A 15176-nucleotide genomic window follows, 5' to 3' on the forward strand; every position below is an offset into this window, starting at 1 on the left:
CTGCTTCAGATTTTCCCGATTACTGCTATATTTTCTTTTTCACTTTGATCATGTATACTGCCATGAGTTGTGCAGCTAGAATCAGGTTCCTTGTAAGTCTTCACATCTTAAAGTGACATAATGTGCTGTGTATGCTTATAAATTGCAAATTAATCGTGTACACAGCATGTAGCTTACATATCGAAACCTAAGACATGATCCAGAAAAATAAAATATAAAGTACAGCTCCCTAAATGCTAAAAATCAATATGTAATATCTAAAAATTGTGTTTTGGCATAAAATAACAACATGTTTGGTTGAACCAACTTGGCATCCATTGCTCCGGACTGATAGGTGTTTGACAAACACCAGGCTTTTGTGACTCGCACACAGCTTTTACTATCTGGAAGTTAGTGTTCTCGCTGTACCACTGTAGCTCATGCTGGCTCCTTGTCGGCCTTCCACAGCTGCTCTTTGACCTCTGTAGGCAGTGTGTTGAAGAGGTCCTCCTCCACCACCAGCCCGCTCCTCTTCAGCTGCCGGCATTCGCCCAGCTCCACAGGCAGACACTCCAGACGGTTGGCTCTGAGCTCAAGCTGTGTGAGCGCACTCAGCTCTCCAAACCGCGAGGGCAAAGAATGCAGGCAATTGTTTCCCAAGTTCAAAGTGCGTAGCTTTTTACACTGAAACAGCTCATTGGGCAGATTTTCAATCTTTAAAAAGGAAGATGGAGACAAACACAATTAAGTAAGAATCTGTTCAGTACTAAAACAAAACATTTAAGCAGAATATAGTGTACTCACTCTGTTCGCAGTCACTGCCAGGTACTGAAGGTTTTGGAGGAAGCCGATGTCTGCTGGAATATTTGTTAAATTGTTATGGCTGAGATCCAGGAAGCGCAGCTTGCGGCAGTAAAATAGTTGGCTTGGAATTTTCTCAATCTTGTTCCTGTTCAGGTAAAGTTTCTCCAGGTTTGTCAGTGTCCCGATCTGAATGGGGATGTACGCTATCTGGTTGTACCAGAGCTTAAGGCACACCAGGCGGTGAAGATGCTGAAAACTGATTATCTCTTCTATAGTCTTTAAATTGTTGTCTTTCAAATCTAATTCCTGCAAATTGTGCAAACTAAAAATTGAATGTGGGATACGCTCTAGATCACAGCGTATGAGCTCCAGCTCTGAGAGGTTGACCATCTTTTTGAGACTATTCAACACCATGAGCTTGGTTCCCTCGTTGTTAATGGACAGCTTCTGGAGGTGCAGGCCTACATCCGTCACCACTTGAGGTAGCTTTGTCAGATTGCTCTTTAATCTGAGGACTTTGAGCCTCTTCAGCTCGCGAAGTCCATCAATCACTATGAAGCGATTGTTCTCTGAGCTTAGATTCCCCGTTAAGTGCAGCTCACTCAGGTTCTTCAAACTGTAAATCCACAATGGGATTTCCTTGATGTCAGTGAACTTTATGTGCAAAGATTTTAAAATCTCTCGCAAAAATGCTAGTGCAGGGGCCTCAATCTTGGCTGGTGTGTGGTAAAGCCACATCTCTCGTAGGTTGATGAGTTGTGCAATTATTGGAGGAATAGTTACATCTGGAATAAGCTCTAATTTAAGGACCTCTAATTCCATTAAATCAAACACTGTGTCGGGAATACCGCTGAGCATAAAAAGGTGCAACTCCAGCTTATCCTGAGAATTCTTGGTGATCCTCTGCCTCAGCTTGTCCAGCGTCCACTCGTTGTTGAGGTTGAGCTGTCTCAATTTGTTCTCGCTCACCTCAGACAAGAACACAGCGAAGCGCTTGGAGTACAGGGGATCATACTGGTCAATCATGTGCAACATAAATGCAAAGTCATTCTTCACATCAGGTATGTCACTATAGCTGCTCTCTTCTCGTATGGACTCGAAAGAATATTTCTTTAGGGATCGCCGCAGCATCCAGCAAAGGGTATACATGCAGATCAGGCCATACACCACCACTAAGCTAATGTAGAAACAGGCCAAGATCTTAAAAAGTGTAGCCAGGGGATGTGCACATCGATACATCCTGTAACCGGTCAAGCTCTCGATGTCCACTAAACAGTCAACACTAAATTTAATATCATGCACATAATACCCTGTGTAGCAGATGATCAAAATAAACTTGATGACCTTAATAATAGTCTGACGGATATACAGCCGGTACACAATATCTCCTTCTTCCACATGGATCCGAAACTTCTTGACTTTTTCAAACAAGGCTTTTGCCTGTTCCCCCTCTTTTTTGTCCAGAACTCCAGTTTCAGTTCGATCCACAATGCCCTGCTCAAAGCGCGTTTTAGTCCTTTGGAGCATTGGAACACTTGCTTCTACATCCTCACTGATAACAGATGCCTTGTGATCCATTGAACCATTCATTTTCATGGGTTTGGGGTCACTCTCTTCAACCACAGTCTCTGAAAGTGCCCTTGTTGTCCAAGGAGAATCAAAGCATTTGAGCAGTATGGATACAAAGTGCTCTAGTTTGGAGCTAGTTCTTGGAAATTTAAACCAAAAATTGCTGCAAGCAAGAAAAATTAGCGTGTGGAGTAATACTAAGTAAGGAAAGTATTTTGCAAACCAGTGCAGTCTATTCTCATAACACACAGCATCCACATAGTTGTACTGATGACGATCCAGATCATATTGGATTCCCCTGGGCTCCAGAAGTACTGGGGTGGAAAATGAGGAATTAAAAGCCCTCTTACAAGTCTGATTGACCACCCATTTACAAGGCAGACAAATCATTTTGTCCTGGGTGACCTGCAGCGTTCCCCCAAACACAGAGATCATGAGCATGACGATGGAGATGTAGTCGGTGAACACGTCCCACCATGGTTTCAGGATGCGGTACGCAGGCTGCGTGTCCACAAAGTACCGCAGCTCAGTGATCGGGATCATGGTTTATCTGCAAGAAATTTAATACAAACAGCAAGTTAAAATATGTTTTCAAACCAAGCACAATTTCCATACAATAAAGTTGAAAATCAGATAATAATAGAAGCGAAAACTAAATGTGACTTTTTGTGAACAGCTTTAAAATGTTTTAAGCTTAATCAAAACTAGAAAAAACACAATATATTATTTTTATTGAACATCTCAGTATATTGTCTAAAGACTTAAACTAAAAATATATATTTTTTCATGACTAGTGTGGTATCGAAAATCTAGGTTGTACTTTTACTATACTATATATTTTTTACATGGGTAAAGATTCCAGCAAGACTATAAAGCTCTAACTTTTAACTTGTAATATCCATAATTGTATTGGTCTTAAACATCGCTGCCTGGCACCTGACACACAAAGATAAACAAGCAAGAGTGAAAATTGTTACATTACTATCATTCAATTCAATTTAAATTAGCTTAATAAAAGTTGTACATACTGCACATGTCCTTAGAGAAAACAGTAAATCCATGAATAGCTGGTTACAAATCCACAGGTTACTTGCTGCTATAATCAAATGACCCTTCATGTCCCTTTCCAGCTCCAGCTCTGACTGACACTGACACACCCTGCATTGAGCTGGAGAGAGGACCCTTCTAAAGAAGATGTTCCGTTTTGGCTTGTTTAACCCAAACAACAGCGCGGCCTGAGGAGCCACCTCTCTCCCCTGCTCTCTATTCTTAGCCATTTCCGTTAATAATACCCAGAGTATTGTCTGTGGGGGCCTTGAGAAGCACCTCCCTCGACCTTCAGGACAAGATCCTGTTTACCTTTACAGAGCTGCTGTCTCCAGCAGTGTCTCTCTGGGATACTCCACCATCACCTTTTGCACCCAGCCAAACCCAAAAACACAAAGCTACACAAGGGGCTGGAGACAAGGGGTCATTACAGATTGTTCTCTTCGAGGAAACTGTAAAGATGTGGAGGAGACAACATGTCTATGTTTCATAACCACACTGTTGGCTGGAGTTCAGAGTAACTGAATCAAAGTGTCCCATAGTCTTACCTTCAGAAGTGTTATCTGTGGCCCAGTGCCTGATGCAGGGCCAGGCTCTGTCTGTCTGACTTGGCATGGATCATTGCTTTCTCAGCCATTAAGTTTTCTCCAGGATCTGTAGATTTGATAAAATTATAACACATACGTTAGTCATGTTGTACTTTACCAGTATTATAAAGGGTTAGGGTTATGAAGTTAACAACACAGTCTTACTACGTGTAATTACAACTGAGAGGAACAAATATGTTGCTGATGTGAACCTCGATGCAGACCAGGCTACAGCCTCAGTCCCGTTAGCTCAGATCTGCGCCTTTGTCATCCGGACAGACCTGAGACTGTGGATAACAGAGATGGACGCTGTGCTCCGCTGTCTAAAGAGGGGGATCAATGCAGCCGACTGTAAAATGTAACATAGCTATGACTAAATTAATATTGCCGTCAACTAGAAAAGCTAAGTAAACTGTTCCTGTGTAACGTCATGCTAGCGTCGAGCTAACCGGGGGTCTTTAAGAATGTATTTTCGTCTAGTGTAGCCGAAATAAGATAATAACATCGTGTGTTAATAACTGCAATACAGTTAAATAATCCAGCTAAACTTACTAGGGTCGGCGTTGTGGTATAATTCCAACAGCACAAAAGTATTTTTTACAAAATTGTAATACTTTTGTTAGCATCTCGCTAGGTGTTTTTCCACGTTTGATCCTTTCCCCTGCCACGCCGACAGAGGGCGCTGTGGCTGTGGATGCGAGCGCCGGGGAAGAGGAAGAGCTGCTTCTGTCTTTCACAAGACATGGATATATTATGAGACCATGCAAGAGACATACAGGTTTATTTCTATTTAGGTGTCAATATGATGCGTTTGAATACAATGCATAGTTTTTGCAGAAATTGGACTTTATCGTTGCCAAGATGGTCTTTGATGAGCAAACTTAGTATTTCCAGAGGTGTTACATGTGCACTACAATGTAAGTCCAGTTATGCATCCAGGAAGGGCGTCAGCTATTCCATCACAAGTCTCCAACAATGCCGTCCTGTCCTCCAGGACTTCAGTGCAATACGGGAAGTGTGTCTTCGACATTTGTGTACAGCTCAAGTCACTCTGAGCTGCTGGAACTGTGAACAACCTCTGGAGCAAAACTTTGTCCATTTCTGCAAGTCTTGCGAAGTGGTCCAACCCCCCCATGAAGGCATATCCTACTTTGATATCATGGAGTGGTGAGAAGATCAGTGCAATTTACATTTCAATCTTAATGGTTATTTGTTTAGTAAGTAACCATTTATTATTGTTCTTCTTTTTAGTGACTGCACATTTACACTGGACACACATAAGCTACAGAAGAAGTATTTGCAGCTTCAGCGTTTGCTGCATCCAGACAACTTTGGCCAGAAGTCAGAGGTAGGAATTGAGACTGTAAACACTGTATTTTATATGAGATGACCTGTGTGGCGTGACCTCTGAGTCAAGGCAAACCTTCCCTGTTAACAATTAACATTAATGTAACAGACTAAACCCGTTCCACACAACCCACAGTGTGTGCATATTTAGTGTATGTGTCTTTTTGGCCACATAATCATAATTTGAGGCAAAGATCTGGGGATGCATGAGAGTGTATTTGCAACAGTATTGTTAAAGCAGAGGTGAGGGATACAGGTAGACCTACAGGTTACTTTGCATACCGTGTGTTATGTAAATCAATACATTATTATTTTTAACCATTTATTTAGATTAAAGCATTTCTTTAAAAAAACGAAGAGGCTACTAGACAGTAGTCATTATCTCATAGGCCTACTCAAAAAGGTATTCTTAAGCGGTAAAATGCTCTTTTTTCTACCCTATTGTGGGCTATTAAACGTAAATTGTCTGGCAGTTTAGAACATTATGCATCGTTCATACATTGATGCTTTGCTTATATTTAATTTATTGAAATCCCAAGGCAGAAAGCTCATAAGATTATTATTATATTGGACATAAAAAGAGAGGAGAGAGGCCTGTCCAACATTATACAAGGGCTGTTTATTTATAAGCACCTCTGGCCACATTCTCTTAATTAGTCTTCCTCCTTCTACTGGGCCTTCATCATGTATGGAAAAGTCATTACTTATAGAAGGGATCACGACAGCCACCCACTGCACAAGTTGTTATTAAAGAAACAACCTAGTATGACGGGCCTGTAGGTTGAGACTATTGATTTTTACCAGAGCTGACAGACCCGATAGCAGCAAAGTGTACTTAGATCTGCCAACCCATTTCCACAATATATTCCTCCCTGTCTTGTTTCCACACGTTTGTCTTGTCAAAGTCACACCCAGTTTCACGGAAAAGGCCCCAAACGGCTTGGCAACAAACAGCTCGCAGCAGCATCACATATGTCTAATTGTCAGACTAGCAGTTGGTGTGTTGTTTGGTGGATAACAGTATTTCAGAAGGCATGCGAAAACTGAGTCTTGTCATTGCATGCAGACCTTAATTAATGATGATCAACAATAGCATTTATACGCATTGCTATTTGTGAAGCAGGACAAACTAGCAAACATTAAAATGAGTGTGACAACTTTAGTGGAATAATGGTCACAGGTGAATGGCGATGGACAAGGTTGGGCTGTGGCAATCTCAAACTGACCACTCGTACTTGCTTGCTTTACTTTAAACCTCAGCTCAAAGTGAATTTTGTGTATTGAAACCCTAACCTAGTCATAGATGGATTCCTTTTATGAACACAGCTCCTGTAACTCTTAACTCGATTTATTTTTTCTTTGTAAATGGCCACTTAAACCTGGGATACTGCTTTTCGCACCACAAAACTTTAAGTAGGTATTAAATCTGTCAATCTAGTTCCTAGCTCTCACAAACCCTTTGGCACATTGTTAATATCCACAATAATTCATTTTGAGGCACATGCACAGCTTTTTAGAACTTTTTTTGAACAGCGATGTGAAATTAAGGTGGCCCACCCAAGCACAGCCTATAAGAGTGCTGTGGTGCAGCTTTAAAGAGCCGCATGTCACTTTCAAGTTGATTAATATTTTAATGGTTGACAAGTTATAATGGGATTATAAGGATTTGGGAATACATTTATAGTTTATATATCAGTGGCGGGCCGTGGGTCTGGGGCTTGGGCCTTCAGTGAGGTCATACACAGTCCCACCCGAATGAATCCACCTCTTATTATCATCATTTTACCATCATTATGATGCCATGGCTCTAGACACTATACATTAGGACAGAAACACAGTTTGAACAAGCGTTGCTTTACCTTGTCCGCGCTTGTTCTCCTGTGTTCTCCATGCCCTGCCGTTGTCCGTTGTTCGTGCCGCGCGTTGTCCGTGCCGTCAGTGCCGCCCGATGTCCATGCCGGCGCGCGCCGCTCGTTGTCGACGCGTTTTCAACTTTTCTTGAAAAGTTCATCTTGAGAAAGCCGTTAGAATTATATCCTCGACCAAATCGATATATTTTCCTCCTTCCACATTGTGGGTTGAAAAAACAGCTTAGTAGTACAGGATTGATGTGTCTGTCAAATGCAGTTTCCTCATTCAGAGTTTGTGAGGTTCCGCATAGCCCCGCCCACAGGACCTGCTTCTCAATATTGGTGATCCAATCAAAAGATGTGCACGTGATGCACCTGCTAGATGGCTCCTGAGCAACAGCAGTAGACGCACAAGAGCCAACTCTGAAGCTGATTGGTTCACACATAATTTTCATTTCTATTTACTATAAGCTACAAGCTACAAGCACCAGCTCTGTTGAGGTCTGAAGGCCTCGGCAGATTTTAGACCCCTGGCAACACATGACGGCTGAATATGATTGGATAAAAGCTCTAACATAAGACCAGCCCTCCAAATCTCATCCTGGGGCAGAAGCAGTGCAACAAGAGGAAAGCCATGAAATGAAGAGTAAAACTCTTACTTTGGGGAACAATTTAATAAATATTTGAGAGAAAATATATATATATATATATTTAAATCATATTCTGATTATGTTTAGGCTAGCAGAGAAGGCTTTGCTGGTCCTGACGGCCCACTACTGTATATGTATATGTATATATATATATATATATATATATATATATATATATATATATATATATATATATATATATATATATATATATATATATATATATATATATATATATATACTGTATATATTTATATTGCTTGTGCATCACAGTACAATGTGACAACCTCTATGAAATGGGAGAGTGTATATTGAGATTATTTGTGTCAGCTCAGACTCAAGTGGACGTAAACTAGTATATTTTGTATATTTTCCAGAGAGAGCAGGAGTATTCAGAGAGCCAGTCTGCATTGGTGAACAAAGCATACAAGACTCTGCTTAAACCTTTGAGTCGAGGTCTTTATATGGTGAGTATAATAATCCTCTTGAAAACACTGAATCTGATGAGACTTCTCCTCACCATCTGCTATAGCGTTGACTATCCAGTGTTTATGAGCAGGTTAACTTACTGAACCCATGCCATATGTTTCAGCTAGAGTTGCAGGGGCTGAAAATCGAGGAAGGCACAGTTTCTGCAGTTTCTGCAGTCAATTCTGAGCTTCTAATGGAGCTGATGGAGATCAACGAAGCCCTTGATGCAGTGCGGACACCGCAAGAAGCTAATGAGATCGGCCAAGACACAAAAGGTACAGATCTATCCTTTAGGCTCATTCTACCTTTGGAGGTGGCTTTGATCTCACACTAATGGCCATGCAGCTGTACAGCTGTAGGACATGGTTAATAGACTAGGAAATATCAGATTCATATAATCAGATGATCAAACAAAAGGATTTCTGTATTGAAGATAATGATTCATTAGATAATATTTAGACTGTCCTCCAATACCCCCAATGATGATACAAAAAATGTACAAACAAACAATCATACATACATACATACATATGTGTGTGTATATATATATATATATATAATTTTACATAATAGATATATCAGATATAGAGCATTCCCAAAAACTATTCAAATGTTGACACTTGGAGTAGGGTTAGGGTTGAATCAGTAAATCAAAATGAACCTTCCTGACCAAATGGTACAATCAACTGGTTCCCAACCTTTTTCTCTCAAGTATCCCATAAGCTTTGTCTCACACTCCCGACCCTCGAGTACTGCTTAACTCGAGTTTAAGTTTCAGGTTTACTAGTGGTAATATTGTCAATTGTTAGTATTATTATTATTGTTTATTTAATTTATTTTAATGTATTATATGTATGTCCAATATACACCAAAAAGATGCAACATTTACAATTATTCAGATAAAAGTCAAATGAATCAAGTACCTCCTAGTAATTGCTTGTGCACCCCACTGGTAACCACGGAAACACTGCTCTACTCCACCCCAGGTCCATAGTTGCTCAGATAGGCTCCTGCAAACCACAGGCTTTAAGAAATATACTTAATAATATGACAAATTATTACAGACTTTTATTATGTTGCCAGAAGCAGAAAGGAGTTTTAGCAAGACTCTAGTTGGTACATTTTACCACTTTCAGTAATTCAAGCTGTTACCTTTGAGCTTACTCACTTAAAAGCACCCTTTCCTCACTTTGTCACACACCAGCATTGACAACCTGTGCTTTGTGCTTGCAGGGAAATTGGCAGACTTGACAGAGCAGATAGACACTGCCCTCAATAAAGGTATTATCCAAGACAAATGTTCGCTTTTTCCCGACTATCTTTTCTTTCGTCTTGTAATCTAAGCTCCTGCCTTCTCTTAAGTCACACTAGGAGTCAATGTTTGAACTTTTCCTTTTCTTCTATTTTCGTAACAGGAGAGCTTCAAACTGCCAAAGCGCTGCTCATAAAAATGAAGTACTTTGCAAACATCGAAGAGAAAGTAAAGGAGAAACTTTCTAGTTTTATGTAAATGTGCTTGTCTTTGTATTTATTGCCACTTTTAATGTATTGGAATGGTTATCCTATTTTGTTTTGATGAATTAATAATAAACTTTATGCGATTCACAAAGCGGCATGCATTTCATTTCTATATTACAAAGAAGAGGAATTTGCATCAATATTACTAAGCTATAATTTGACATATTTGATTCACCTGAAATCTACCCTTCTCACAAGCATAATTATATCTATTCGTACCAATTGTGCTATCAAATGTGACAGAGATCGTTAATGGGCCCTCATTAGAACGCTGCGCTGAATGTTTATATGATTATACCGCCTATCAGTTCAGCATTTGTCATGAGGGACTCTCTCCGGGTTCTCCGGCTTCCTCCCACCATCCAAAGACATGCATGTGTTAGGCAAAATTGATGACTCTAAATTGGCCCTAGTGAATGAATGTGAGCGTGAACTGTCTGTAATGTCTATGTCTCTGTGTTGGCCCTGCGACAAGTTGGCCACTGTCCAGGGTGTACCCCGCCTAAGGCCCGAAGTCACTGGGATAGGCTCCAGTCACCCGCGACCCCAAAAGGGAACAAGCGGTAGAAAATGGATGGATGGATGGATGGACTTGCATACACTGCGCCAAGCCTTCAGTTCTTCTTATTACCTGTAGGTGGAGACATAACCTCTCTACAACACTTCAGCAGGAGCCTAGAAGAGCTGTACATATTGTCCTAAGTGGATGCGGGACCAAAAGGAAGCCGTTTATTGAGGTAGACAACCTGTTGAATAATTAATAATGGCGTGATAATAAGGAAAGGCCCTTCTGCATGGCGATTACCCGATGAGCCGCATAATTTGTGATCCTTGTTAGTTCTCACCCTTTTATGTACCCAGTCTGTTTCTGCCTGCAGCACACTGATGGGTGCATTAGAATGGAAGTCTGTGCTCAAATTTCCTCTGTTTAAATAAAGGGAAATCTGTAATTACTCTGCAAATTGAAGCTCAAGTCACATCCACGCGACTTCTGCGGGTAAGTGATACAGCAGGAGCACGTGTAATCGGATAAAGAGAGACAATGCATCACAACACATATCCAAGGCAATATCTGTGACATAGTAATAATGTGGAATAAACCGATATCGTGTGTATTGTTTTACACAGGCACAAATCTTTAAAAGCAGGCCGGTCCATGGAAAAGCCAGGGAAATCAATGTCATCTGTCTGGGCTGGTTTCTGTTTTTCACCTTAACAAAGCACGCTCTCTAAAGCTCGGGGATTGGCATGGAATTAAACAGGGCTTCTCCCAGCACTAGAAAACTTGGAGAGGCCTATTTATTATTCATGCTGTAATTGCAATGCCTTTTAAATTAACAAGAAAATGTGATCAACCAACAGCAAGGCCACTGCTGTCCCCAACAACTCTGTGAAATTGAGTTTGAATCAGGGGAACGGGAGAGAAAAGCGCTGGCCAGACTAAACTGTAAAATTGACTTTGATGGGAAAATCGTGGCCCAAACGAAGTAGCAGCTTTGAGCAATGAATTAGAAAGTGTTTCTTCATCAAAAGAAACAAGCAACAAAAATGATATAAGACTAATGAACCCCGCATCTGTTTATCATGACGATGACAGTTGGCAAGCAGCATTCAAAGCTGTTATTTTATTGTTCTTCTCACACTAAATGGGTTAAAATGCATTTGCTTCTCAGTGTAAACCATTTGTCATCATGTTCTGGTACATTTTCTTTGGAATGATACAGAATAAATAAGATTGCCTGGAATGTTGAACAGTACAGCGCTAACATAATTATTTCACATGCGTTTTTACTGCTTAAAAATACATTGCATTCTTACTGTGAGCGCGTTTGCCTCTGTAACTTGGCCTGGAGGTGCCACCTGCTTGTCTCCTCTGAAATAGATAAGTTTTGAATGTGATACTGCGGGTAATGCCTTTTCACTAAGCTATCAAAAGCACAAAACACAAGTTGGGGTCAGTCCTTGGCTATGTTTCTGTTATGGTTGAAAAGCATGCACACAAAAAAGCAGCTTCATTATAACGTCGAACCAAAAGTCATGCATACATTTAACATTTCTTATTCATTGACTTTCAGTAAGTGGACAGATCAAGCAATTGTGGCATTTCAAGACTGAAACAGCAAAGCCAGACACTTGTGAACATTGCTTTTGATTTCCCATTGTACCATGTCCTTACACTAAATTATGATGCGTACTTTAAATGAGGCTTTGAAATTACTCAGTTTAAGTATATGTGAAAAATTCCATTTGCTCTGCTCATTGAGGCTGTTTGAACTAGAAAATTACCCCAAACTAACTTGGTCAGGGTGTTTAAATATGTAAGCACACGACTAAACACTGCATTAATTCTCCTCTTAGCTTAGCAGGTGTAGCTTCATTCTTTACAAGGTTTAATGCGTTTAAACCCTTTGTCTATCATTCACTTGTCATAATTACATTAGGTACAGTGTTGTCATATTGTGACAATGTTATTTTCAATTTACAAAAAAAGTACTTTTTAACCTGTTTATTCACTTTTTCGATTTCGTAAAAGCTGTTCACATAATGAAAATGGCAAATGAAGTATTACCGTACTCTTTGGTGTCAATAATCCTGAATAACCGTAAAATATAGATATAGAACAATAAATTTGATGTCGTGACATTCCTATGGCGATCTAATCTAAACTATTACTGAGGCACATGTACACACAGTTTCCAATTTAGCGAGGTCGGCACAGAGTGAGCGTGACTCACCGGTGCTGATCTCTCTTTCCCTGTCTTTATGATGGTCAAGCTCCTCTGTCTGACTCAGAGCAATCGTAACAGCCCACAGACACCTCGACTATTCTAACAGGTAATGCAATTATAGTCTTGCACATTCCTCCCGCCCCCGTCCGTGTTCAACCTTGGTTACTGTTTCAATCCAAATTCAAGTCCACCCCCAGCTCGGCTCTTTAAATACACTTTTTCTCTTAAATTACCTTCTGTTCCAAGGCAATTCATCCTCTTGTCAAAAGCTTCAAGCTACAGTGATTTGCATGCTTTTATCTTTAGTGCCCGTTCAGAAAATATTTGTAAATTGTAAATAGCCCCTTAAACCAAAGTTAATGGAGTTTTACCCCAGGTCTAAACGTAACCAGGCCTAGGAAGGACTAAACTAGGAAGATTTTAATTAAACAAGAGTAAGCAACACCAAATAAGAGATAAATACTACACATCTGGATACTATTTGTCTCCCAGAGTATTGGAACCAATAAACAGTTAAAAAAACACTGACTGCACATATGCGGCTCCATATGCCAAATATTGTGATTTAATATCAATGAACAAATCTGCAATTGAGGGCTGCCAGGACAAAACACATATTTTTTTCTGCTTTTCTCTTTTAACACAAATTCAGTGTTTAGCAGTCATTAATACTTAATGAATTTCCATTTAAAGGCTTATCTTTTTAAACCCTGTTTCGATGGTGAATGAGATTAAGCTTAGAAATATTTCTTCAAGAGTAAACCTTCTTCTTCTTTCAAGCGTTTGTCATGAGAATTCTCTGTAGGACGACAGCCGTGTGGCCATGGAGCAGAGATAAAAGCTGACATTTCTAATGGAATCGACAACTTATAGTGAGTCAGATGAAGCCAGTGGTGTTTCCTAGAATATAAACCGACAATGTTCAAATGCAAAAGTTGAATTGCTCTGCCTTACGTTAGTAATATATTAGTAAGCATGATATGCACTTGTAATTGGATAATATTATTTTGGTCACCCAATACACTTTTCATTGTATTACTATATCAGATAATGTGTCGTCCTGCTTGTTCAGATATAAAATATAGAGCAATAAAATAAAATCCCACCAATAAATTGCAAGATACACCAACCAAGGGTCATCACTGTTTTATTTTATGACTTTAACTGTATTTTATGGTATTGCAGTTGACAAATATGATCTAAGTCTGGGTCAAGCATCTCACAGCTTTGGTAAACTGAAGGTTCCTCAAAGCAAAACACACAGATGCAGATATCTTAAGATATACGTACATAAATCAATACAGTATATACTGAAGTATTACGCTTATTTGAACTTACATGCTTAAAGAAAAATAAACTACTTTGTACAATTGTAAAAGACCACCATTGATCTATACAGAAATCTATACATGTATTAAAAATAGGGATGCAGAGATACGTCGATACATATACACCAAAATAAACCACTGTGATAAAACATTTCCATGAAAATAAACTTTGTGATTATCATGTCCTGGGCAGAACTCAAGATAGATGAAATAAGTGGTGCACAGGTGTTGCCAAGATAAAGAAAGCTTTTTAGATGTTTTTTTCTAGATGTTTCGGTCTGTTCTGTGTTTTATATTTAAACATCTGAAATTTCACGAGAAAATTCACCCATCATAACACTACACCAACCTTTTGACTCTTCCCTCAGAGGATTTACACTGCATGGCACCACAGCTGTGGTTGAGTGACAAGCTGGGTCAAGTATCTTGCTCAAGGACACTACAACAGCACTGTGGTCCTAGTTTGAGGACTTCTGTAGTTTATACTTCTGAAGTAATTGTCCCTTTGATTTGATTTAAAGACAAGATCTGAATATGACTTCATTGTCCTGATCTGGATTTATATACTCAAGCAATGACCTTTACTTGTCCAAACTATTATCTTTCCTTTTTAGGGCACGTCCTACATCTAGGAAGCCAGTCCCAGCACACACATCATACTTTGAGAGGAAGCTGGCAAACAAGCAGATACTTTATTGACAAATGAGCTCCATGTTGTGCCAAGTGGGTTGCTATAATTCAAGCCTGTCTGATTTGGTGATTGAACCGCTGTGATGAGCAAGACTTCAGCGCTCTACTCAAGGAGTTTGAAAAGCTGCTCTTTAAAGCACATCCGGCCTAAATGAATGCAGTTTTTGCTCTGTGAAGTCTGAAGTCTGTACTAGTTTAAACATGAGGTGGATTGTAACGTCACTCACTAAAGAAATATAAGTAAATATTCGGCTATTATTTATTTATTTCACATAATTATTGAGTGACTGCGTAATACATTACTTGTTGGTGGAATAGTATTAGTAGTAGTCCGTCATACATGTTTTTGTCATTCAGTGATCATGGCAACTGTACAGGATATGGCCATTACGCAGTCACTCGCAATGACTTCCTGCCATGGCACGGCTTCTAGTTATTACTAATATTATTATCTTTTCTTTTTGTCTAATTCTTGAAGCTCAATTAAAATACATTGATTCAGCACAAGATTCCTCATTGTAATAATTAAAATGGAGTAATAATTGAGGTCTATTCCAAGTGCTCAAGTGGATTTAGAGTGCCAATCTCCAACGTACCAAAATAGTGC

At 39.6% G+C, this 15176-nt stretch overlaps 2 protein-coding genes across 5 annotated transcripts; one reads left to right on the plus strand and one right to left on the minus strand.

Moving 5' to 3' along the window:
* Positions 1-149: 149 nt before the first annotated feature.
* On the minus strand, positions 150-4678 carry lrrc8ab (leucine rich repeat containing 8 VRAC subunit Ab). Of its 4 annotated transcripts, XM_072432581.1 has the most exons (5): positions 4539-4678; positions 4165-4309; positions 3948-4053; positions 784-2902; positions 150-693 (listed from the first exon to the last, which is right to left on the minus strand). In XM_072432581.1, exons 4-5 carry the CDS (start codon positions 2893-2895, stop codon positions 418-420), a joined length of 2388 nt encoding a protein of 795 aa, XP_072288682.1. In that variant the 5' UTR covers positions 2896-2902; positions 3948-4053; positions 4165-4309; positions 4539-4678; the 3' UTR covers positions 150-417. The 4 variants fall into 4 exon arrangements, with proteins under 4 accessions (XP_072288682.1, XP_072288681.1, XP_072288684.1 ...); XM_072432580.1 differs by lacking the exon at positions 4165-4309; XM_072432583.1 differs by lacking the exons at positions 3948-4053; positions 4165-4309; positions 4539-4678 and adding an exon at positions 3712-3929.
* An 83-nt stretch (positions 4679-4761) lies between these two features.
* Positions 4762-9900, plus strand: hscb (HscB mitochondrial iron-sulfur cluster cochaperone). The gene is made up of 6 exons (XM_072432585.1): positions 4762-5153; positions 5238-5334; positions 8211-8300; positions 8426-8579; positions 9538-9585; positions 9720-9900. The coding sequence occupies exons 1-6, from the start codon at positions 4789-4791 to the stop codon at positions 9812-9814; spliced, it is 849 nt and encodes a 282-aa protein (XP_072288686.1). The 5' UTR covers positions 4762-4788; the 3' UTR covers positions 9815-9900.
* Positions 9901-15176: the final 5276 nt, after the last annotated feature.

The sequence above is a fragment of the Eucyclogobius newberryi genome, unplaced genomic scaffold (assembly GCF_026437365.1).
Source record: "Eucyclogobius newberryi isolate DKJ021-1_F unplaced genomic scaffold, fEucNew1.0.hap1 SCAF_6, whole genome shotgun sequence".
Taxonomy (NCBI): domain Eukaryota; kingdom Metazoa; phylum Chordata; class Actinopteri; order Gobiiformes; family Gobiidae; genus Eucyclogobius; species Eucyclogobius newberryi.

Excerpts from the sequence above, each read along its gene's own strand:
- hscb (XM_072432585.1), top strand. The coding sequence starts at position 4,789 with ATGATGCGTTTGAATACAATGCATAGTTTTTGCAGAAATTGGACTTTA. Across the intron at positions 5,154-5,237 it reads TACTTTGATATCATGGAGTG|TGACTGCACATTTACACTGG; the intron begins GTGAGAAGATCA and ends TCTTCTTTTTAG. Across the intron at positions 8,580-9,537 it reads GATCGGCCAAGACACAAAAG|GGAAATTGGCAGACTTGACA; the intron begins GTACAGATCTAT and ends TTGTGCTTGCAG.
- lrrc8ab (XM_072432580.1), bottom strand. The coding sequence starts at position 2,895 with ATGATCCCGATCACTGAGCTGCGGTACTTTGTGGACACGCAGCCTGCG. Across the intron at positions 694-783 it reads TGGCAGTGACTGCGAACAGA|ATTGAAAATCTGCCCAATGA; the intron begins GTGAGTACACTA and ends TCCTTTTTAAAG.